Source organism: Hemiscyllium ocellatum, chromosome 39 (assembly GCF_020745735.1).
Source record: "Hemiscyllium ocellatum isolate sHemOce1 chromosome 39, sHemOce1.pat.X.cur, whole genome shotgun sequence".
Lineage (NCBI taxonomy): Eukaryota > Metazoa > Chordata > Chondrichthyes > Orectolobiformes > Hemiscylliidae > Hemiscyllium > Hemiscyllium ocellatum.
The window spans coordinates 2,834,514-2,858,819 of NC_083439.1; the positions used below are offsets into that span (position 1 = coordinate 2,834,514).

Below are 24,306 nucleotides of genomic sequence, written 5' to 3' on the forward strand. Positions count from 1 at the left end.
ACTCCGCCTACCACCATTGGACCCCCTACCAACATTGGACCCCGCCCACCCCTCGGTGCGCGCACCCATCACCATTGGAGCCCGGCCACCACGCTTGGACCCCGCCCACCACCATTGGAGCCCTCCCATCACCATTGGACCCCGCCCACCATCATGTAGCCCGCCCCTCGGTGCGCGCGCCCAGCCCGAGTCCCCGCCCCCTGCGCGCCGAGGCCGCCCTGGTGGTTGAAGCCGGATCGGGGCAGCGGGTGGGCAGGGAGCGATGGCGTCGTGGGACTCGGTTGAGATTGTGCAGCGACACTGGGTGCTGGCTGGTTCCCTGGTGGTCTCAGGTAAAATGTTGTGATTGTGTTCCGGGGCCGGGGGCAGCCGCGCTCCATCCCTGGCTCAGCGGCAATCGCCATTCAGCGAACTTTCTGGAAACTGGGGGCAAAACTTTGTCATTGGAAGGTGAGGTGTTTGTGAGGGAGGCGGGTGGTGGGGTCTCGGCCGCAGGTTCATCAGATTCCCTCCGGTGTGAGGACCCGGGTCCCCGGGGCTGTGCGAACCTCTGACTCAGAGAGTCAGAGAAGAAAGGGGGGGCGAGGGGGGTGAGGAGGAGCGGGGGGGGGTTGAGGAGGAGCGGGGGTGGCGAGGGGGGTTGAGGAGGAGCGGGGGGGTTGAGGAGGAGCGGGGGGGGTTGAGGAGGAGCGGGGGTAGCGGGGGGGGGTTGAGGAGGAGCGGGGGTAGCGGGGGGGGGTGAGGAGGAGCGGGGGTAGCGGGGGGGGGTTGAGGAGGAGCGGGGGTAGCGGGGGGGGGTTGAGGAGGAGCGGGGGTGGCGAGGGGGGTTGAGGAGGAGCGGGGGGGCGCGAGGGGGGTTGAGGAGGGGCGGGGGGGTTGAGGAGGAGCGGGGGGGCGCGAGGGGGGTTGAGGAGGAGCGGGGGGGGGTTGAGGAGGAGCGGGGGTGGTGAGGGGGGTTGAGGAGGAGCGGGGGTGGTGAGGGGGGTTGAGGAGGAGCGGGGGTGGTGAGGGGGGTTGAGGAGGAGCGGGGGGTGGCGAGGGGGGTTGAGGAGGAGCGGGGGGGTTGAGGAGGAGCGGGGGGGCGCGAGGGGGGTTGAGGAGGGGCGGGGGGGTTGAGGAGGGGCGGGGGGGTTGAGGAGGAGCGGGGGGGCGCGAGGGGGGTTGAGGAGGGGCGGGGGGGTTGAGGAGGAGCGGGGGGGGGCGCGAGGGGGGTTGAGGAGGAGTGGGAGGGTTGATGAGGAGCGGGGGGGCGCGGGGGGGTTGATGAGGAGCGGGGGGGCGCGTGGAGGAGCGGGGGGGTGCGGGGGGGTTGAGGAGGAGCGGGGGGGTTGAGGAGGAGCGGGGGGTGCGAGGGGGGTTGAGGAGGAGCGGGGGGGGTTGAGGAGGAGCGGGGGGGGTTGAGGAGGAGCGGGGGGGGTTGAGGAGGAGCGGGGGGGTTGAGGAGGAGCAGGGGGGTTGAGGAGGAGCGGGGGGGGTTGAGGAGGAGCAGGGGGGTTGAGGAGCGGGGGGTGGCGAGGGGGTTTGAGGAGGAGCAGGGGGGTTGAGGAGGAGCGGGGGTGGCGAGGGGGTTTGAGGAGGAGCGGGGGGGTTGAGGAGGAGCGGGGGTGGCGAGGGGGGTTGAGGAGGAGCGGGGGGCGCGAGGGGGGTTGAGGAGGAGGAGGGGGGGTTGAGGAGGAGGAGGGGGGGGTTGAGGAGGAGGAGGAGGGGGGGTTGAGGAGGAGGAGGAGGGGGGTTGAGGAGGAGGAGCAGGGGGGGTTGAGGAGGAGGAGCAGGGGGGGTTGAGGAGGAGGAGCAGGGGGGGTTGAGGAGGAGGAGCAGGGGGGGTTGAGGAGGAGGAGCGGGGGGGTTGAGGAGGTGCAGGGGGGGTTGAGGAGGTGCAGGGGGGGTTGAGGAGGTGCAGGGGGGGTTGAGGAGGTGCAGGGGGGGTTGAGGAGGTGCGGGGGGGTTGAGGAGGAGCGCGGGGGGTGGCGAGGGGGGTGGCGAGGGGGGTTGAGGAGGAGCGGGGGGGGTTGAGGGGGGGGGGGTGGCGAGGGGGGTTGAGGAGGAGCGGGGGGGGTTGAGGAGGAGCGGGGGGTGGCGAGGGGGGTTGAGGAGGAGCGGGGGGGACGCGAGGGGGGTTGAGGAGGAGCGGGGGGGACGCGAGGGGGGTTGAGGAGCGGGGGGGGCGCGAGGGGGGTTGAGGAGGAGCGGGGGGGACGCGAGGGGGGGTGAGGAGGAGCGGGGGGACACGGGGGTTGAGGAGGAGCAGGGGGGGGTTGAGGAGGAGCAGGGGGGGGTTGAGGAGGAGCAGGGGGGGTTGAGGAGGAGCAGGGGGGGTTGAGGAGGAGCGGGGGGGGTTGAGGAGGAGCAGGGGGGGGTTGAGGAGGAGCAGGGGGGGGTTGAGGAGGAGCGGGGGGGGTTGAGGAGGAGGGGGGGGGTTGAGGAGGAGCGGGGGGTGGCGAGGGGGGTTGAGGAGGAGCGGGGGGTGGCGAGGGGGGTTGAGGAGGAGGGGGGGGGGCGCGAGGGGGGTTGAGGAGGAGCGGTGGGTGGCGAGGGGGGTTGACGAGGAGGGGGGGGCGCGAGGGGGGTTGAGGAGGAGCGGGGGGGCGCGAGGGGGGTTGAGGAGGAGCGGGGGGGGCGCGAGGGGGGTTGAGGAGGAGCGGGGGGCGCGAGGGGGGTTGAGGAGGAGCGGGGGGGCGCGAGGGGGGTTGAGGAGGAGCGGGGGGGCGCGAGGGGGGTTGAGGAGGAGCGGGGGGCGCGAGGGGGGTTGAGGAGGAGCGGGGGGGCGCGAGGGGGCTTGAGGAGGAGGGGGGCGCGAGGGGGGTTGAGGAGGAGCGGGGGGGGTGGCGAGGGGGGTTGAGGAGGAGTGGGGGGGCGAGGAGGAGTGTGGGGCGTTAGGGAGGAAGTGGGGAGGTGAAGAGCGGGGTGAGGTGAGAAGCAGGAGCAGTGGGGCCGTGGGCAGTGGGGCGAAGTGGAGAGTGTTGGGGTGAGGGCGTTTGGGGAGGGGGGGTATAATGAGAAGTGGGCGAACAAGGACGGGGGGTGGCAGGTGTGGGGAGGGTATAAGGTTGGGGTGTAATGGTGGAAGATGATTAGGAGTTTGACCCTACATTTGACCATGCTGAGTAGAGAGTGAGTTGAAGTTGATGAGAACAAAGTTACTTTATTTCATAAAAACATAAGAAGTAGGAGTAGGTCGTCTTGCCCAAAGAGCCTGCTCCACCGTTCAATAAGATGATGGCTCCTTGCTCACCATAACCCTTAATTCTTTTACTGTTCAAAAATCTATCTTTGTCTTAAAAACATTCAATGAGGTGGCCTCAACTGCTTCACTGAACACAGATTTCCACCGTCTAGAACAAACAGCCCTACCAACCATCAAACCAAAAATCTGGGTCCGCAAAGTAGATGATATCTTTGTCATCACAAAACGAAACAAGATAGAAGAGACATTTAACATCATCAACAACACCCTCACAAGTATAAAGTTCACCAAGGAGGAAGAAACCAACAACACACTCGCATTCCTGGATGTCACAGTCGAAAGAACGAACAACGGAGAACTACAAACCTGCGCATACAGAAAACTGACAACCACTGACCAAATACTTAACTACACCAGCAACCATCCCAACACACACACACAAATAAAGTTGTATCAGAACACTATTCCAATGAGCCACCACACACTGCAGCACAGACAAACTTCGGAAAACAGAGGAAAACCACCTATACAACGTATTCAAGAAGAACAAATACTCAAAAAATACAGTCCGCAGATTCCTCAGGAACAAACCACGACAAGCAGACCAAACACAGCCAGAAACCCTAACCACCTTACCATACATCCTAGTAGCACACAAACCCACCACCACACTCAAACAAAAACTAACAAACTTAAAAGACCCAGTACAACCTATGGACAAAACCAAAGTCATCTACAAAATTCCATGCAAGGACTGCCACAAACACTGCGTAGGACAAACAGGAAGAAAGTTAGCCACCAGGATACACGAACACCAGCTAGCCACAAAAAGATACGACCCTCTCGTATCTTTATTAGATTTGAATTTTGAGAGGTCCATTCAGAAGTCTAATAACAGTAAGAAAGAAGCTGTTTTTGATACTTCTGGTTAAAGTGTTTAGGCTCTTGTATTTTCCCAAGCATATATTTAGGAGATAAGAAGTCAGGCTGGTTAAACAAGCATTGCGTGCAAAGCAAATATTTGCTAAGTCACTGGTTATCTTTGCAAATCAAAAATCTATGTGCTATCTTAAAAGAAAATCTCAAACCTGAATTTAACAGAAAATGTTTTGCTATGTTGCATGATACAAATCAATCCTCTCATTATCTCCCTCATGTACCCTCGCCCATATCTCTTTCAAATACTACCACTCTCTCTAACACTCATGAACTCTGGTAGAAGTTTACAATTTCTTATAGTATATGCTAGTATTAGCAATAACAATTAGCAATAAGCTTAAGTGCTGATGAAGTAAAGTAAGTAAAGGCTGTCACTAGTGCAGATCTCAGGCAATGGTGCCTCACATTCCCCTCTGAGGATCAGGGTGGGAAGGATTTGCAACAGATCTGCATAGGTTAGGTTATTTTATTTTAGATTAGGAATAATCCTTGGCACAACATCGTAGGCCAAAGGGCCTGTTCTGTGCTGTACTTTCCTACGTTCTATGTTCAAAACATGAAGTACTGTAAGTAGAAAGTTATATTATTCCAATGTTTAAATGTAGTGATTTGAAGTACTATATTTCATTTTACATGATGGTTTTTTTTCTACTAAGGCTGTAGGGAATCCAACGCTAAGTTTAACATTGATTCCTAAAAGACACAAAAATTGCAGCTTTAAGCGAAACAATTTTAAGTAGAACTTCCTGTATGGTTTAGCCCTTGAAACTATAGATAGTGATGGGAGAAGCTTGTTTCCACCACATAGCTGACCAGGAACCTCCCCTGCTCTTGCTGTCTTCCATTTTGTGTATGTTAGAAGGATTTACAAATTCATGTTCAACCTGTTTGCCCATATTATAAATGCATCTTTTTTAGCTATCTAGTTCTGAAGTGGATTTAATCCTGGCTCCAGGTCAGTGGCATTGAGAACTGAGGGCTAAAGGGCATGAAAAAAGGCAAGACACTATTTGGAGGAAGGGCAAAGAGGTTTTCTGATCTCTTAGCCCAAGTTCCTCCTGCAACAGTACCAAAACCCTGAATTTGCCTTGTTAGCTATGAAATTCCCTTGCCCACAATAGTTGATTGAAATGTTTTGGAGATGAGGCATAGATTTATTCATTAAGTAATCTCTATTAAGAAGAACAGTAATTCTCTGATCACTATTCTAATGGGTCACGCTTCATTTGGAAGATTGAACTAGTATTCATTTGCTAATAAGGCCATCTGAAAAAAATATTTCATGAGATTCTCTGTGGCTGTGGGGTTGGAGTGAACAGGCTTGTTTTGTGTTGATTCTGGTTGTATTATGAATGCAACCTAAGTACCGAGTTAAGATTTGGTCTGAGTAAACAAACCTCCCTAGTGGAGGTGTCTCACACTGCAATGCTGTTCAGTCAGCTGTGGTTGAAGTCTACAACTGCAGTACTTGGCTACTTTGAGCCTGCTCCTGCTCCACCGAATTCATCTCCACCTACTTCAATGCTGACTTATCTCCCCCACCCCACCCCACCCCACCCCACCCCACCCCACCCCCTTGGTCCAGGAACTCTCCACTTAAGTTCGGGACACCACCCATTCCCTCCACCTCCACCAAGATTTCTGTTTGCCCAGCCCCCAAAGCCTCATCTTCACCATGGTCACCCAGTCCCTCTACATCTCCATCCACCATGACCAGGGCCTCCAAGCTCTCCGTTTCTTCCTCTCCCAACATCCCCACCAGTCCCCTTCCACTGACACTCTGATTTGTTTGGCTGAATTGGTCCTCACCCTCAACAATTTCTCCTTCAAATCCTCCCACTTCGTCCAGACCAAAGGGGTAGCCCTGGGTGGTGGAGGGTTGTTTTTCAGGCTGGAGGTCTGTGAGCAGTGAAGTGCCACATGGATCGGTGCTGGGTCCTCTACTTTTTGTCATTTACATAAATGATTTGGATGCGAGCATAAGAGGTACAGTTAGTAAGTTTGCAGATGATATCAAAATTGGAGGTGTAGTGGACAGCGAAGCAGGTTACCTCAGATTACAACAGTCCAAGAGAGTGTTGCTGAACAAGGAGTCCTTGGAGTGCAGGTCCATAGCTCCTTGATAGTGGAGTCTCAGGCAGGTCGGATAGTGAAGAAGGCGTTTGGTTTGCTTTCTTTTATTGGTCAGGGTGCAGCTGTACAGGACATTGGTTAGACCACTGTTGGAGTATTGCATGCAGTTCTTATCTGCTTCCTATCAGAAGGATGTTGCCATGGTTGGAGGATTTGAGCTGTAGGGAGATGCTGAACAAGCTGGGGCTGTTTTCCCTGGAGTCTCGGAGGCTGAGGGCTGACCTCATAGAGGATTAAAAAATGAGGTCTGCAGATGCTGGAGATCACAGCTGAAAATGTGTTGCTGGTCAAAGCACAGCAGGCCAGGCAGCATCTCAGCAATAGGGAATTCGTCGTTTCGAGCATAAGCCCTTCATCAGGAATGAGAGAGAGTAGCCAAGCAGGCTAAGATAAAAGGTAGGGAGGAGGGACTTGGGGGAGGGGCGATGGAGGTGGGATAGGTGGAAGGAGGTCAAGGTGAGGGTGATAGGCCGGAGTGGGGTGGGGGCGGAGAGGTCAGGAAGGAGATTGCAGGTTAGGAGGGCGGTGCTGAGTTGAGGGAACCGACTGAGACAAGGTGGGGGGAGGGAAATGAGGAAACTGGAGAAATCTGAATTCATACCTTGTGGTTGGAGGGTTCCCAGGCGGAAGATGAGGCGCTCCTCCTCCAGCCGTCTTGTTATGTTCTGCCGGTGGAGGAGTCCAAGGACCTGCATGTCCTCGGTGGAGTGGGAGGGAGAGTTAAAGTCTTGAGCCACGGGGTGGTTGGGTTGGTTGGTCCGGGCGGCCCAGAGGTGTTCTCTGAAGCGTTCCGCAAGTAAGCGGCCTGTCTCCCCAATATAGAGCAGGCCACATCGGGTGCAGCGGATGCAATGGATGATGTGTGTGGAGGTGCAGGTGAACTTGTGGCAGATGTGGAAGGATCCCTTGGGACCTTGGAGGGAAGTGAGTGTGGAGGTGTGGGCGCAGGTTTTACATTTCCTGCGGTTGCAGGGGAAAGTGCCGGGGGTGGAGGTTGGGTTGGTGGGGGGTGTGGATCTGACGAGGGAGTCACGAAGGGAGTGGTCCTTGCGGAACGCTGATAGGGGAGGGGAGGGAAATATATCCTTGGTGGTGGGGTCTGTTTGGAGGTGGCGGAAATGACGGCGGATGATACGTTGTATGCGGAGGTTGGTGGGGTGGTAGGTGAGAACCAGTGGGGTTCTGTCTTGGTGGCGGTTGGAGGAGCGGGGCTCAAGGGCGGAGGAGCGGGAAGTGGAGGAGATGCGGTGGAGGGCATCGTCGATCACGTCTGGGGGGAATCTGCGGTCCTTGAAGAAGGAGGCCATCTGGGCTGTGCGGTGTTGGAACCGGTCCTCCTGGGAGCAGATGCGGCGGAGACGAAGGAATTGGGAATATGGGATGGCGTTTTTACAGGGGGCAGGGTGGGAGGAGGTGTAGTCCAGGTAGCTGTGGGAGTCAGTCGGTTTATAGTAGATGTCTGTGTTGAGTCGGTCGCCCGAGATAGAGATGGAAAGGTCTAGGAAGGGGAGGGAGGAGTCTGAGACAGTCCAGGTGAATTTAAGGTTGGGATGGAAAGTGTTAGTAAAGTTGATGAACTGTTCAACTTCCTCGTGGGAGCACGAGGCAGCGCCGATACAGTCATCGATGTAGCGGAGGAAAAGGTGGGGGGTGGTGCCAGTGTAGTTGCATAAGATGGACTGTTCCACATATCCTACGAAGAGGCAGGCATAGCTGGGGCCCATGCGGGTGCCCATGGCAACCCCTTTAGTTTGAAGCAAGTGGGAGGATTGAAAAGAGAAGTTATTCAGGGTGAGGACCAGTTCAGTCAGTCGAAGGAGGGTGTCAGTGGAAGGGTACTGGTTGGTGCGGCGGGAAAGGAAGAAGCGGAGGGCTTTGAGTCCTTCATGATGGGGGATAGAGGTGTACAGGGACTGGATGTCCATCGTGAAAATAAGGCGTTGGGGACCGGGGAAGTGAAAATCCTGGAGGAGGTGGAGGGCGTGGGTGGTGTCCCGAACGTAGGTGGGGAGTTCTTGGACTAAAGGGGACAGGACCGTGTCGAGGTATTGGGAGATGGGTTCGGTGGGGCAGGAGCAGGCTGAGACAATGGGTCGGCCGGGGCAGGCAGGTTTGTGGATTTTGGGCAGGAGGTAGAAACGGGCGGTGTGGGGTTGTGGGACTATGAGGTTGGAGGCGGTGGATGGGAGATCCCCTGAGGTGATGAGGTCCTGGATGGTCTGGGAGATGATGGTTTGGTGGTGGGAGGTGGGAGGTGGGGTCGTGGTCAAGGGGGCGATAAGAGGAGGTGTCCGCGAGCTGGCGTTTGGCCTCAGCGGTATAAAGGTCAGTGCGCCAAACTACCACCGCGCCTCCCTTGTCTGCGGGTTTGATGGTGAGGTTGGGATTGGAGCGGAGGGAGTGGAGGGCTGCACATTCTGAGGGTGAGAGGTTGGACTGGGTGAGAGGGGTGGACAGGTTGAGTTGGTTAATGTCACGGCGGCAGTTGGCTATAAAGAGGTCGAGGGCAGGTAGGAGGCCGGCACGGGGTGTCCAGGTGGATGGGGTGTGTTGGAGGGGGGAGAAGGGGTCGTCAGAGGGTGGGCGGGAGTCTTGGTTGTGAAAGTAGGCACGGAGGCGAAGGCGGCGGAAGAATTGTTCAATATCTCGGCACGTGTTGATTACAAAATTGAGGGACATGGATAGGATAAATAGATAAAGTCTTTTCCCTGGGGTGGGGGAGTCCAGAACTAGAGGGCATAGGTTTAGGGTGAGAGGAGAAAGATATGAGAGACCTAAGGGGGAACTTTTTTACATGGAGGGTGTTATGTGTATGGAATGAGCTGCCAGAGGAAGTGGTAGAGGCTGGTACAATTGCAACATTTAAGAGGCATTTGGATGGGTATATGAATAGGAAGGTTTGGAGGGCTATGTGTCAGGTGCTGGCAGGTGGGACTAGATTGGGTTGGGATATCTGGTCAGCATGGACGGGTTGGACCGAAGGGTCTGTTTCCATACTGTACATCTCTATGACTCTATTAGTAACTTTTCTTACTAAGGTGGTGACAGTAAAAACAGAGTATTGCGAGGTCATTGTACCAATGGGTACGTTGGTGATGTTTGCCTTCATTGACAGATCGGTATGATAAGATTTAATCAATAATATTTTAAATGTGTAATACTGAATACTCCAGAAATTACAAATGTATAATGCTGGAAACCCCCAGAAAGACTGAAAGTATCACTGGAGCAAACTGGGTAGACTAAAATTTCAGCTTGGAATTTTCACCAGAATTCATCACTCTGAAATAATTCTTTCTGCAGAGGTAGCTTGACCTATTCGGTGTTCCAATTTATGGATGTGTCCAATAGATTACATAATATGATGTCAATCTAGTGTGTTGGTGCAATCTTGCAGTTTTTGTGTCAATTTGTTTTTCATTTCCACCCATGCTATTGGCTAGCGACCATTGAGGCAAAGAACCAAAGTGTAAGACTTTGTCACGACACAGCCTTTCCATTGGTAAATCCTCAGTAGTGCCTCTTCAAGAGGTTTGAGCTATAGAGATGGGCTGAATAGGCTGGGGCTGGTTTCCAGCATGTTGGAAGCTGAGGGGTAACCTTATAGAGGTGTATAAAATCATGAGGGACATGGAAAGGGTAAATAGACAAAGTCTTTTCCCTGGGGTTGGGAGTCCAGAACTAGAGGACATAGATTTAAGGTGAGGGGGGAAAAATTTAAAAGTGACCCAAGGGACAACTTTTTTCATGCAGAGGGTGGTACATGTATGGAATGAGCTGTTAGAGAAGTGGAGGAGGCTGGTACAATTACAACATTTAAAAGGCATCTGGACGGGTATATGAAATGGAAGGATTTAGGGGGGTATGGGCCATATGCTGGTAATTAGGGCTAGATTAATTTAGGATATCTAGGTTGGCATGGACAAGTTGGAGCAAAGGGTCTGTTTGCTAAATGTTTCTATTACTCCACAAGGATGCATGGAATATTGTTCCAGCACTGTTCCAGTCTAATGCTTCAGAGGAGTTCTTGAGCAGGTTTAAATTCCCAACTTTGGGCATGTAACTCCCTTGTGAATACCTCGCAAGAATGAAAGACTAACCAATTAGATCCTGAAGAAAGTTTGAAGTGGGGCCCAAAGGCAGACTGATACGTAAAATATTCTTTTTCTGAAAACTTCTCTACCAAAAGCAGTGCTAGTGGTAATGACTTGAATTCATATGGAATGAGGGAAACAATATTTTTAAAGATTTGGAGGTGCCGGTGTTGGATTGGGCTGTACAAAATTAAAAATCACACAACACCTGGGTATAATCCAACAGGTTTATTTGGAAGCGTTAGCTTTCAGAGCCTGATGAAAGAACAGTGCTCCAAAAGCTGTTGTTTCCAAATAAACCTGTTGGGCTATAAGCTGGTATTGTGTGATTTTTAACTTTATATTTTTAATGTTTGTATTTCTTGAGGCATACCATAACTGGAAAGGAATTATCCCTTGCAGCTGTTTTGCTTTCTTAGAAACTGGGATTTGGAAACCTAAACTTCTGGGTAGCGTGAACCTGACTGAAAGATATAAATGGACACTGACCAATTCAGGCTGCAGAGTACTAGAAGTTGATGAGTTCACTATGCAACACAAGCAAGTTGGCTAAATGCAGAAGCGGAGACTACGCAAAGAATTAGTTCTTGGAGTTGTTTCTAGTACTTGAAGACAGTCTGGAACATGTAGAACCAATGTAGAGTTGAGCACATTCTGCAAGTGTTGTTTTCAGTGAAAACTGTGCATTTGGTCCTCGAGCTGGCTGTCTCTTGTTGACTGGGCATCAGATTACGTCTTGAGGAGAAAGGTGCTAAACTTCTTGGGAAATTTGAATTTTAATGGACCTTGTGACCATTCATGCTGTTTGCTGTGAGGATTGTCTAATCAATTTGCAAGATATGGCTTGGTTGTATCTGTCAGCTAAGGTATAAATTATAGTTCGTATTCAGCCACAATTCCTGTTAATTGTTTTGGCTGGAGTTGATTCTGGATGTGAGTGAAAGATGTTATTATTTAAGATATTAAAAAAACAGAATGGTGGAGAAACTCAGCAAGTCTGGAAGCATATGTGAAGAGAGATGGAAGGAGTTACTGTTTCAAGTCTGGCACGACTCTTCAGCATTGTAAGCAAACCACCCCCCTTCCCGGCCCAGTATCTCCCTCTGCAACAAATGTGGCAGAAACTGCCATGCTAAAGGAGGGCTCCTGAGTCACACCAGATTATGTTTAAGCTGAGACAGAAGACTGCTACATTTTAAAATATTGAATAGTATCTGATCTTTCTTGATTTATCAGTATTGTTATGTTTTGGTTCAGAATTTTTTTTTCTTGTACTGTCTTATGATGAAAGAGGCATGATATTTAAAAAGTGCCACATCATCTCTAGGTGTGCCAAATACTTTCATAAAACGATAATTATGTTAAAGTATAACTACTGATCAAAATCATGATAACCAATCTATAAACATCAAAATTGGCATTGTTCGAGTTTACTGGGAGTGGCGAGAAGAATACTGATGAGGAAGCATTCTATTATTTCACAAACTTTCTTGTTTCAGTCAATCTGACAGTTTCGTAATAAGAGGAGAAAGTGAGGAGTGCAGATGGAGGAGATTAGAGTGAAAAAGTGTAGTGCTGGAAAAGCACAGCAGGTCGGGAAGCATCAAGGAGCAATGATGAAGTATTAAAGTACCTATTCGAGATGGCTCGGAATCCCAAATGACCTGACCTGTAGGCCTTTCTTAATTCGTATCAGAGATTGTACTCTGTAGTAGTCTGGAATATAAAACTCTTACAGACTGTTTAGTTTAAATAATTACCTTTATTTAACAATGGCATCCATGTTAGCCAGGCTTCAGCTAAGCTTCTAAAATCATTAGCAGAGTAACAGCGCCAGCTCTTACCCCAAAGAGCTCTCTCAGGCTACTCCTCTTATTGCTGCAAGCAAGCTGTTGTATGTATACAATACTTGGTACTGAGATGACAAAAACACCACGTGTCCTTGATCACATAGGCAGCAAAAGAAAGGCAAAAGTTTATAGAGCAAGCTTAACTCATTGACAGGTCTGAGTACACTTGACTAATTAAGCTACGTGCATATCAAAGTGGGAAACCCTGGTCAAATCAGGACAAATGCTTTAGCTAGATAAGTTCCCTGTTAAGAGCACAGCATGACGAGAGCCTCGTCTAACCTATGTGGAAAAGCTGATGAGGTAATCACGCTCAGCTAACATGCCCAGTACCATTGTCCTAAAAATGGCTTTTTTTTAAAAAAATCATCTCGATTCTCAAAATGCAAATCAAATTCATAACATTCCCAGATCTCTAGCTCCAGGGAGCAACACACAAACATTCAATACATGACAAGCAAGTGTACACTCAAATCAGGCCACAAAAAGTTAACCTTTCCATCAGCTTCTGTCCTGTCTCTCTCTCTTTTTACTTTCTCTCTCTTTTTACTCTCTCTTTTTTCTCTCTTTTTTCTCTCTTTTTTTCTCTCTCTTGCTCACTCTTTCACTTGCTCATTCTTTCTCGCTGTCGCTCTCGCTCTCCCCTATCTCAGTTTCAGCCTTTGTGTTTTCCTAGCCTGTAAGGGTAATGAGATATACTCATTCCAGAACAGTCAAGATGAGGGAGCATGAAAATGTATCAGGATTGTTCTGTTACGTGCATATTCCACTCAGCTTATTAAATTATAAGTTCTTTTCCTATTGAGTATGATTTTTGTTAAGAGCCTTCAACATAAAACAGAAATTCAGTTATCCATCATCCAATTGTGCAGCTTCCAGCTCTCTGGAATATACTGCTGCATATTCCACAAGTGAATCACCTAATTTACACCGATCCATTGACACTAAGAACAGACATCCTTAATTATTCTGAACAAATGCTTCGCCCCCCCCCACCCCCCCCCCCCCCCCCCCCCCCCATATGGTCAAGCGATTTCCTGCATATCTTGTTTAGTTCTTATGTGTGTGTGTGTGTGTGTAGCAGAAGTATCACTAAGGCAAACTTTCTCAGAAGGGCTAATGCCGAAAACATTGATTTTCTTGCTCCTTGGATGCTGCCTGACATGGTGTGCCAGACTTTTTGACTTGGGTTTCATAATGAAACGATCTGAAAATATAAGTGGTGCAGTGGCTCAGCACTAGGGACCTGGATTCGATTCCAGTCTTAAGTGAACTGTATGTGTGGAGTTTGCATTTGGGTGTGTGGGTGTCTATGTGGGTTTCCTCCCACAGTTCAAAGATGTGTAGGTAAGGTGGATTAGCCATGCTAAATTGCCCATAGTGTCCACAATTGATGCAGACTAGATGGGTTAGCCACGGGAAATGCTGGGGCAGGGGGCTGCAATTTGGAGAGTCATTGCAGACCTCATGGGTGCCGTGGTCTCTATCTGCACTATAGGGAGTCTGTCTGTTTCTCCAGTGCCCAACTAGATTGTAGAAACATAAGAACTGGAGTAGGCCATTCTGCCCACTTGAGTTTGCTCTACCATTTAATATGATTTAAACCAATCAAATGCTTCAATACCTTTCACTCTCACTATCCTGGTAACCCTTTATGTCATTGGTTATTAGAAATCAGTCAACTTCTAATTAAAAGATACTCAAAGACTGAGCTTCCAAAGGCTTTTGGGTAGAGAATGCAAAGATTCACAATCCTGACTTTGTTAAAAAATAAAACCCTCCTCATTCTCAGTCCTAAATGGTGCTCCCTGGTTCTAGACTGCCCAACAAAGGGAGGATTTTACCTGCACCTACCTTGCCCATCCCTTTTAAGTATTTTGAAAGTTTCTATGAGGTCATCTCTCATTCTTCAAAACTTGTCTGTTATGAAATACTATAAATTAGGTGTAACTCTCTGACTTTTGAGTCAAACTGTACATAATAAGCTTCAGCAAACAGCGATATGAAAATCGGGTAGTCACTTTTTGTGAATAAGATCGTGGGATAAATATCAGCCAGCACACTAAGCAGAGCTCCTCTTCAAAATAGTGCCATTACTGTATTATAGGCTCAGATATTTGTAACAATATTTGAAACCATAACTGAGGTGAAAGAGCAATAACTGAAGGAATAGTCCCAAGTTTTCATGCAGTTGATTGGGGGATCAGTTGAAATGTGCTCGTAGCAGGAGCAAGAAAGGTTTCCTTTTTTGGTGGTTTATTTGCACGTATAAAGGATCCCTCTGCTGTCCAGGATGTGTCCCAGTGTCCCACTGCACCTTTCAACCACTGAATGTGGCCAATTGCTTTGTAAAAGTAAATTTGTCACAGTCTTACCAGACCATAGGGTTGCTCCATCATTAGAGAAAAGTAACTGATGATGGCTTAACCTGAGGGCCATCACACTTGTGGTAACCTCATCTGGTGTGGGGAATTGGTATCTCTCTGCATTACAAAGCTGTCCAGCCAACAGTGCTAACAAATCTCCCTTAGCTCTAACTCTTGAAGAACATCATGGTCATCCAATGGGGTCTATGGCATATTGTACTAATTGCATGGAGGTCTCTGTCTGCTTATGGTAATAATATATGTTTGAAATGTATCTTTTTCTCATAACTTGCTGTTAAACCAAGGCTATAAACTTCAGCAATGTACCATTAATGTTTAAATTCCTAGTGGAAATCTGTTTATTTTATCTATTCCAGTTTGAATGGTTTAAAAGTTTTTCTTTCTGTCCTTTAAAGCATTATTGTTAAGATTCCCTACAGTGTGGAAACAGCCTATCAGCCCAATAAGTCCACACCAACCCTCCGAAGAGTAACCCACCCAGACCCATTTGCCTCTGACTAATGCACATTACACAGTGGGCAGTTTTGCATGGCCAATTTACCTAACCTGCATATCTTTGGACTGTGGGAGGAAACCAGATCACCCAGTGGAAACCCATGCTGACATGGGAGAATGTGCAAATTCCATACAGTCACCTGAGGCTGGAATCGAACCTGCGTTCCTGGCATTGAGGCAGCAGTGCTAGCCACTGTGCTGCCCCCAATTGTCTTTAAATTCACAAAGCTGTTCATGTTTCAACCTTATAATGGCTCTTATTTTGATTTAATTAAAATGAAAAATTTCCTGGGGATTTAATTTATCTTCTGTCACAGTCTATTAATTCATGCCCTGATTTTGAGGATGACATCCTTTTGCATCAATTGACTTCAGCTTTTACACTCTAAATATTTTGTGAGGCTTGTAGATAATTATGAATTATTAAATATTAAATATTAACATCTTGTGTTCCGTCGTTTCTTTTCTGACTGAATCAGTTTGACTCTAAAACTAGTTGAGCTACTTTGCTGTTGCTTTCAGACAAAATGATGAAATATCTGTCTCTTGTTCAGGCTAAGCCTTTAAAATTTCGCAATCTAGTTATTGTGTCGTTTATTCTGGTTCTGCCCTTTCCAGTTTGTTGTTGGGTGAAGTGTAGAATGGCAATAAAATACACTCCCTTCTCCTCCTCTTCATCCCCTCCCATCCTCTTCCCCTACTCAAGGTGTTTCCACCTCTCTTTTCTGTTTGGTTCTTTTATATTTTGATTTCCCTGCTGCAACAGTCTCATTAAGTAAGTTGCCTACTCTATTTCTATGGTTAGCCTTCTCCAATCTCAGTAAGCAGCAGAAATACCAGGTAATACACACTACAAACAGTAGCATTGGTTTATGCTAACAGGATTAAACCTGGAGGCCTGGACTGATCATCTGGAGATGCACATTCAAATCTCATCATTGTAGCTGGCAGACTTAAATTATTAATTGAACCAGATTAAAATGAACAGGTAGTTTCAGTATCAGTGACCATGTAGCTACTGGGTTGTTGTAAAAGTCCCCTTGGTTCATTGATGTCTTTGAGCAAGAAAGTACCATGTTTACCTGAACTGCCTTTTTTTTAGATTAGATTAGATTACTTAGAGTGTGGAAACAGGCCCTTTGGCCCAACAAGTCCACACCGACCCGCCGAAGCGCAACCCACCCATACCCCAACCTAACACTACCTGCAATTTAGCATGGCCAATTCACCTGGCCTGCACATCTTTGAACCGTGGGAGGAAACCGGAGCACCCGGAGGAAACCCACACGGACACGGGGAGAATGTGCAAACTCCACACAGTCAGTCGCCGGAGGCGGGAATCGAACCTGGGTCTCTGGTGCTGTGAGGCAGCAGTGCTAACTGCTGTGCCATCTGTGGACTTCAGGTTCAATGCACTGTGGATGACTCTTTATTGTTCTCTCAGCTATTTGCAAAATAGTATTTTGTGTTCTGCTCTCTGTGCTCTCCCTGTGCCCTTGTATCCTTGCTGTGCCTTTGCTTTCTTGTTTTACTTGCCTGAGAACCTTCTATCACACACCATCTCTGAAAAATCTGCAGTGCAACAGGTGACTTTACGATCTCTAAACCCTGCTTTTAAAATGGGTGCAAGTATGGGGAGTGGCGTGTATGAACCTGAAGAAGGGACATGAGACTCAAAATGTTAATTCTGTTTTCACTCCATGGATACAGCCAGACCTGCTGAGTTTCTACAGATATTCCTATATCTGCAGAATCCACAGTTCTTTGTTATATTTATATATGCATTGACGCCTCGATAGATGTTCTAATCTCTTCATTAGCTAATTTAGCATGAGATAGCTTAGTTGTGAGTGACCTGTTGTTTTAATGATCCTACAGGAATTGGACTAGTTTTTTTAAGACACTGGTTTTCTGGTGGGGTTTGTAAGAGTAAAGCTCGACTGGATGGAAAAACAGTGATCATTACTGGCGCTAATGTTGGGATTGGAAAGGAGACTGCCAAAGACCTTGCTAAGAGAGGTAACCCTGCTCTTTAATGTAATGTTTTATTTTGTGTGGTTACTTCTTTTATGTCAATCTGTATGACAATTAATATTTGATTATCTGAAATTGAAAGTGCATTTCTGGTTTGCAATGAACCAATCCTAATTCTGCTGTGAAGCCTGTTGCTACATCTTGACAACAGTAAAGGAAAACTGCAGCTTGTTTTGATCTTGAGCAGTCCTGTAGTGCTTTACAACCGAGAGAATGGTTGTCAGCACTATTGCAATGCAGGAGTTCATGTTGGAATGTACTGAATTTTGATTTATGGTTGCCATTTCTGAGACAGTGTCGTGTATTAAATATTTAAAGATAAAAGTGTATAGAATTAGCAGAAGGAGAGAGAAATTAACCTCGTAGCTCCATCACAGAACCAATTGGGGCTCATACTCCATTTTGCTGTACATTGTCTCATTTAATGATGAGAATCGTGATAGCCTCACTTTCTGATTGTAGGGGCTCGTGTGATATTAGCTTGCCGTGATTTGGAAAAAGCCGGACAGGCAGCTAAAGAGATCAGAAAAGAAAGTGGGAATGGAAATGTCGTAGTGCAGAAACTGGATTTGGCATCACTTCAGTCCGTGCGTTCCTTTGCAAACAAAATTACAGAAACGGAAACACGCCTGGACATTCTCATTAATAATGCAGGTAAGAGCAGTTTAAGATGCTGGAAAAAGAAGAAAAATAATCTGATTCATACCAAATCTTATTATCTTCTCGGCTTTTAAAATGATCTTCAGCCAATTAATTACTTTTGAAGCATACTTTTTGATTGGCAAGTGTAAATTTAATAATTAGATAATTCATATTAATTCATTGTGGGTGCAATTTAGTTCAGATACTTCAAATTTGATATAGATGTACCCATTGTGCAAGTCTAGGCGCTGTGTTAATGAATAAAATTGAATTCTCATTGGTTAGTAATGCAGTAATAGTTAATTTGGTTAGATTTTAGTGTGTATACATTGCCTTAAGCATGAGTCTGTGGAGTGTTTTAGAGTGTACACTTTCCCATTCAAAATGGGACGGCATGGTGGCTCGGTGTTAGCATTGCTGCCTCACAGCGCCAGGACCCGGGTTCGATTCCAGCTCGGGCGACTGTGTGGAGTTTGCGCATTCTCCCCGTGTCTGCATGGGTTTCCTCCGAGTACTCTGGTTTCCTCCCGCAGTCCAAAAGGTGTGCAGGTTAGGTGAATTGGTCGTGCCAAATTGCCCATAGTGTTAGGTGCATCATTTAGAGGGAAATGGATCTGGATGGGTTACTCTTCGGAGGGTCGGTCAGTGTGGGCTTGTTGGGCTGAAGAGCCTGTTTCCACGCTGTAGAGAATCTAATATAATATCAGATTCTTATGAGCATTTGAATTAAGAGCAGGAGTAGGCTATTCAGCTCTTCTTGCCTGCTCTACCACTTACTAAGATCGTGGTCAATCAGATTATGGCCTCAAATCCATGTTCCTTATCTATCCACAATGCCTTTTCGAAGGATAGTCAAATTAAAGATTACACTCATCTAACAGCTTAGGGATATTTAAGTAATTTTAAAAAATACAAGACTTTGCACTTCTCAAGAACAGAGGGCAACCTTGAAGCCAGATATCCAGAACCCAGCTTGTAGACAGTGAATCTTTACTCCCTTGAGGCAAGATATCTGAAGTTTTCATGCTGATAGGAGCCCAACCTTTGGATAGGGCTCTCTGCCCTGGAAGTTAGGCTGTCTTAGATTTATTTATGTTCCAGCCCTGAAATAAGAATATACCCTGATATCTTACTGATAAAAGAAATACTCAACATTAAGGTTCCTGGGACTACTATTCAGTTCTCACCCTAACTAACCATTCTTGTTGAAATTCTCATTGGTTAGTAATACAGTAATAGTTAATTTGGTTAGGTTTTAGTGTGTATACATTGCCTTAAACATGAGACTGTGGAGTGTTTTAGAGTGTACACTTTGTCTTCAAAATGACTAGGCCTCCACTCTCTAGTGTCAAGACCACATCTTTATATTTTCTTTATTTTTGGGCTGTGGAAAATACTGGTGTGTATCAAAAACACTGTGGAATGAAAATCGCTGCAATTTTAAAAGTTATGCTTAACAGAGTTGTTTGCAGCATGTCAAGCAAATGGAGGTAAAAGTGCACAAGAAGCAATGGGCAGAATCCTCTAGGTACCAGTACAACATGGACTATGAAGAGAAGTCAGTGAGATCTATCTCGAAATCAGGAGCAATTTGCTGTATCTTTTAATTAAGTTGCAGCATATTGAGATGGGATTCCCATGAGGGAGTAGCAATTTCCCTGTTAAAGGGAATTATTGCTTGTTAAAAACCTACTAATATGTTGCTTTCAGCCCCACCATCCGTCACAAGCAAACTAGATGCTGCAAGTTCTTACATTGCTAGCCAGAGTGGATGCCTAGTGACTTCAGCCTGCTACTGGCTGTGAAGAACCTCTACATAATATATGCACAGCAAGGCAGGGCATGATCCATGGGCTGAAAATGTGTTGCTGGAAAAGCGCAGCAGGTCAGGCAGCATCCAAGGAACAGGAGAATCGACGTTTCGGGCATGACCCCTTCTTCAGGAAGGGCTCATGCCCGTAACGTTGATTCTCCTGCTCCTTGGATGCTGCCTGACCTGCTGTGCTTTTTCAGCAACACATTTTCAGCTCTGATCTCCAGCATCTGCAGTCCTCACTTTCTCCTACATGATCCATGGGCATCAGTCACACAAACCCCTCATCCATGGACATTGGCATCTGATATTTGTCAACACATCAGGCTCCACATGGCCCCTGTCCAATCTCAGGAGCAAGATGCAGGGAAATCACAGAGCTGTGTTGTACTGAGCACCAGCAGGGGAGGCAGTAGTGTAGTGCTATTATCGCTAGAATATTAATTCAGAAACTTGGCTAATGTTCCAGGGACCTGTGTTCAAATCTTGCCATGACAGTTCGTGGAATTTGAATTAATTAAAAATCTGGAATTAAGAGTCTAATGATAACCGTAAAGCCATTGTTGATTGTGGGAAAAACCCATCTGGTTCGTTACTGTCCTACAGGGAATGAAATCTGCCATCCTTACCTGGTCTGACCTACATGTGATTCCAGACCCACAGCAATGTGGTTGACTCTTAACTGGGCAATAAATGCTGGCCTAACCAGAGACAGCCAAATCTCATAAATAAATTTTAAAAAGCAGCTAGTATCGAAAGGCTGCTGCAAGGACACACTGCATGCTGGGACTGGCACACATCTCTCAGATGGATCTAACTGCTTGTTTACTCTCCTTATGCTCGATCAACACTGCTTACAGCATCCCCACCCTGTTTTGCCTTGCTTTGCTGCATTTATTAGCATAGTTACACAACCAGGCAACTTGTCTTGCTGTGTGGTAGCTGCATCAATTTTGCTTTTGCATCTGCACCATGCACAAACAGCTTACACAGCAAAAACACTGCACGTCCATCAAGCAAACAGTTATGTCTCAGTTCTGGTTGATGGGTAGGTAGGTGGATGGGGGAGTTGGGAGTAGCTTTCACCAAAGTCCATGAAGTACTCATCAGCCAGGGGATCCCAGCACAGTATGTCAAGGGCAGTCTATGATACCAGTCCAGAGGATCTACTATGGTCAAGCATCTGGTTGAAGTGTACTTGGCCAGGGGTACATGATGCTTCCGCCATCAGGGAGTGGGTGATGCTCAGTCCTGTGGTTTCATAGTGACCAGGCTGAAGACTAGGGCTAAGGCGGTTTGGAATATGCAAGGCAGCATTCAGGGGTCTGGACATTTCTTATCTGTTTTGGTTAGGTAGCTCAAGGGATGGGTCACAATCAGTCCATCTGGACTAGGTGGACTGCTGCTGTGTGAAGGTGCCTTGAGAATCTATTTGCAAGTATTGGGGGCTGCAGGCTGGGGAGGGGATAAATGTGGTAAAGCATGGATGAGAGTGGTGTAATAATTTGGGAATGGGGTAGTGACAGCATCTGACATGGTCAGCTCATGGGTTATGGGGAGAAAGGTGGGCAGGTGCTGACTCATGTTGGGTGGGAACCTGGCGAGGTGTGAGATCTGTGGTGTTCATAAGAAAGGTCATCAGGATGGGGGTGCTGAGTGTTTAGGGCCTCAATTGGCAGAGGCTGGAAACCACTTTCTGAGGAGTGTTCATTGTCACCTTCTATTATGCTGGAAATCAAAACTCTGCAACGTGAAGAAAATTATTGCGACTGCACCTGGAGTATACATAGTAAGTGTCTTAACCTCTGAGGGAGAGGATTGCACAACCCACTGACATGAGGCCCTTTAGAAGGCAAGAATATTACACCTAGACTATACACTGTTTGGGAGGAAGACATGTGGGTTCCCTTATCCCTATGTATTCCCTTTGTGCTGCACATCTCCCTGCACCACATGTTTCTGACCACTTTGTGACCAGTGGTTAGAAGTGGTGTTTAATGAAGTGCGCTGACAGTGGGGTTAATGTGGGAGTTGCATTGGAAGGATGAAGGATACTTGGTTGTCAGGACGTGAATATTTCAGTAAGATTTGTCAAACCTGTTGTAAACTCCTGATTTTTCTTTTCTCCTGAGTGACAGGATTCTGTTCTCCTTTTGTTGGTGAGGTGGTGACATGGTGGTAAATTACCGAACTGTTGCCTATCCAATTGCTTGGATTTCATGATCAGTGATGAAAAGTGATGACATTTGCTTTTGAATTGAAAGAAAACTCTCTGCAAAGATCTTAATTCCTATGGTGTGTATTTTCCCATTTTGTTTCAATTTTCCTTTGCTCTCTAACCTTTCCCTGACCACCTCTTCTGTTCCATTTGATGCTTTCCACCTTTCCAACAGGCTAATACCCATAACTGTTCCATTCCTCTTAAAGAATCCTCTCAGATTTGAAAAATCAGCTCTTTCTCTGGCCATAGTTGCAGCTAGGTCTGCTGCGTTTTTCCAGAATTTTCTGTTTATATTTCAAATCTCCGGAGTAATGTGCTTTACTTCCTTTTTCCTGATGCTGGTTTAAATCTGACATCGAGTCAAATGATCTGCAGCCATCTAGCCAGTTATGTCAGCAAGCAATCATAAATGTTTTCAAAGACAGTAAAATGTACAGATGTTTTGCTTTAAATTTAAATTTAATTGACAGCAAAATGAATGGAACATTCACATGGGTTTAAAGCAAGCTAATATTTTGTATTTGTAGAATTATAAAATCAACAAATTTGATTAAAAACTATATCAGCTATGCAGAGTCAGAGGTTTTATCAAAAGAAGTTAAGAATCTATTCCACCATTTAAAAACCTATTTGCACTTCAGTAACTGAGTTTTGTTGTCATTACTCCTGCAAAATCCAGGCCAACATAAAGTTACATACAGCCTGGTCCCACGAGAACCAAAGACAAAAACGGCCAGCTAATTAATTTTAATGATGTCTAGAATGCAAAATTCCACAAACAACACAGCAGGATTGCTTTATACTTCCAATAGCATCAAGAGATCTTTTACATTTTCCTGAGACAATAAACAAAGCCTTCACTTTGCATTGAATCTGATTGGTATAGCACTTGTTCTGTGAGGATTTTACAGTCATTCAAATCCTTTTATCAAGAACCTACAGCTCCTACTTTCTTTAAAGTACAGTATTGACAGCCTTTTGTTATAGCTTTTGATTTTATTTGAAATAATCCTACACACAGAAAGTACACTTCAAAATTGATGTGCACTTTGCTTTACTGCTGCTGGTTTTTCATTTTGCGAGTGCAGTAGCTGGTGCTCAGAGTTCCTTGTTCTCACATGACGTTTTTATTTGTATCTCCAGGTATCATGAGGTGCCCAAAGTGGAAGACTGAGGATGGTTTTGAGATGCAGTTTGGAGTTAATCATTTGGGTCATTTTCTCCTAACCAACCTGCTGCTGGACCTGCTCAAGAAGTCTGCACCCAGCCGGATTGTTACTGTATCCAGTTTAGCCCACATCCGTGGTACATTTCCTGCTTACTTGAAATGGTGTAGTGCTTCGTGAAACCTTATAGACTAGGAACATTCCAGTTATCTTACCCACCATGCTCAGTAGCTGATAATGGGAATAGAAGTCAGATCTTTGAAGCTGGGGAAGGAAGAGGTGGGAAGCAATTAATCAGCGAGGCTCTGCAACAGTTATCCAACAAGTCTGATTAATAGTGGCAGGCTCGGCTACAGTACCTCAGTTTGAACAACCTGTGTGCGAACAGTTACTGCTAAGTTCTACTGTGATTCATTTGGTTGTGTAAGAGTTGTAACTGTGGGATCTTAATCAAAGGCAGGAAGGAGAGAAAGGCAAAAATGCATGAAGGCAAACAGCAAGGACAGAGAGACCTCAAAATATACATCTCCAAATCAAGGTCTGAGACCGAATTCACTGGGACCCAATGAGTCCCAATGATCCAATGCAGACCCTGGCCCTTATCCAAAGATACTTCATCTTGAAAGCCTCTAATTCCAATTACTAGTCCCTAATGTCGTCTTCCTTTATCCCTGCCTGGCCATGTACAGAGTACAACGAACTAGCTAAATTGACACTTTGTAAAATGGACTTGCTGAGAAATTTGAATAATTTAATTGTTATGAGGATGTAGGTGTGCTGGACCTTTTTCAATCAAAAAGCTGCTGATGCATTCTCTCAGAATGAACCAGCTTCAGAATACAACAAATCATAGGAAGCCCCACCCAAACCTTCATCGTATTCATGTCTAAGTCACCTTTGCAAATCCCTATTCTCATCTACTGCACTAAAAGTTTAAAAAATAACCATTGCGTCGCTGTGAGCCCGGAACACTGCTCAACATAAACTCCTTCACACCCAATTAAGCCTAAAGCTGGCGCTCTTTTGACAGACACCTAGACACCAGAAGTAGCCATTTAGCTGTTTGAACCTGGTCTGCCACTCACTATGATCATTCAGCTCAATCGTCTTTTCCTGCTTTTTCCCTGTATCCTTTGATCCCTTTACCTCCAAGTTCTGTATCCAGCTCCTTCCTGAAATCGTACAATGTTTTGCTCTTGCCTCCTTTCTGTGAAAGTGAATTCCACAGACTTGCCACTGTCTGGGGATAAAGAAATTCCTCCTCATCCCAGTCTTAGGTGGTTTACTGTGTATCCTTTGGCTGTGACCTTTGGGTCCCCCCATCAAGAAGAACATCCTGTATCTGCCC

The 24,306-nt window shown here is 47.1% G+C and overlaps 1 protein-coding gene across 2 annotated transcripts in view; it reads left to right on the forward strand.

The window, feature by feature from the left end:
- Window positions 1–197: 197 nt before the first annotated feature.
- Window positions 198–24,306, forward strand: part of si:ch211-107o10.3 (uncharacterized protein LOC407663 homolog) — a 44,674-nt gene continuing 20,565 nt past the window's right edge. Inside the window, exons 1-4 of one of the 2 annotated variants that reach the window (XM_060853172.1) lie at window positions 198–332; window positions 16,961–17,101; window positions 17,579–17,770; window positions 22,936–23,097. In XM_060853172.1, coding sequence (XP_060709155.1) covers window positions 263–332; window positions 16,961–17,101; window positions 17,579–17,770; window positions 22,936–23,097 — 565 coding nt within the window. In that variant the 5' untranslated portion in view covers window positions 198–262. The remainder of the gene's footprint in view (window positions 333–16,960; window positions 17,102–17,578; window positions 17,771–22,935; window positions 23,098–24,306) is intronic. The other variant, XM_060853171.1, reaches the window with a different exon arrangement.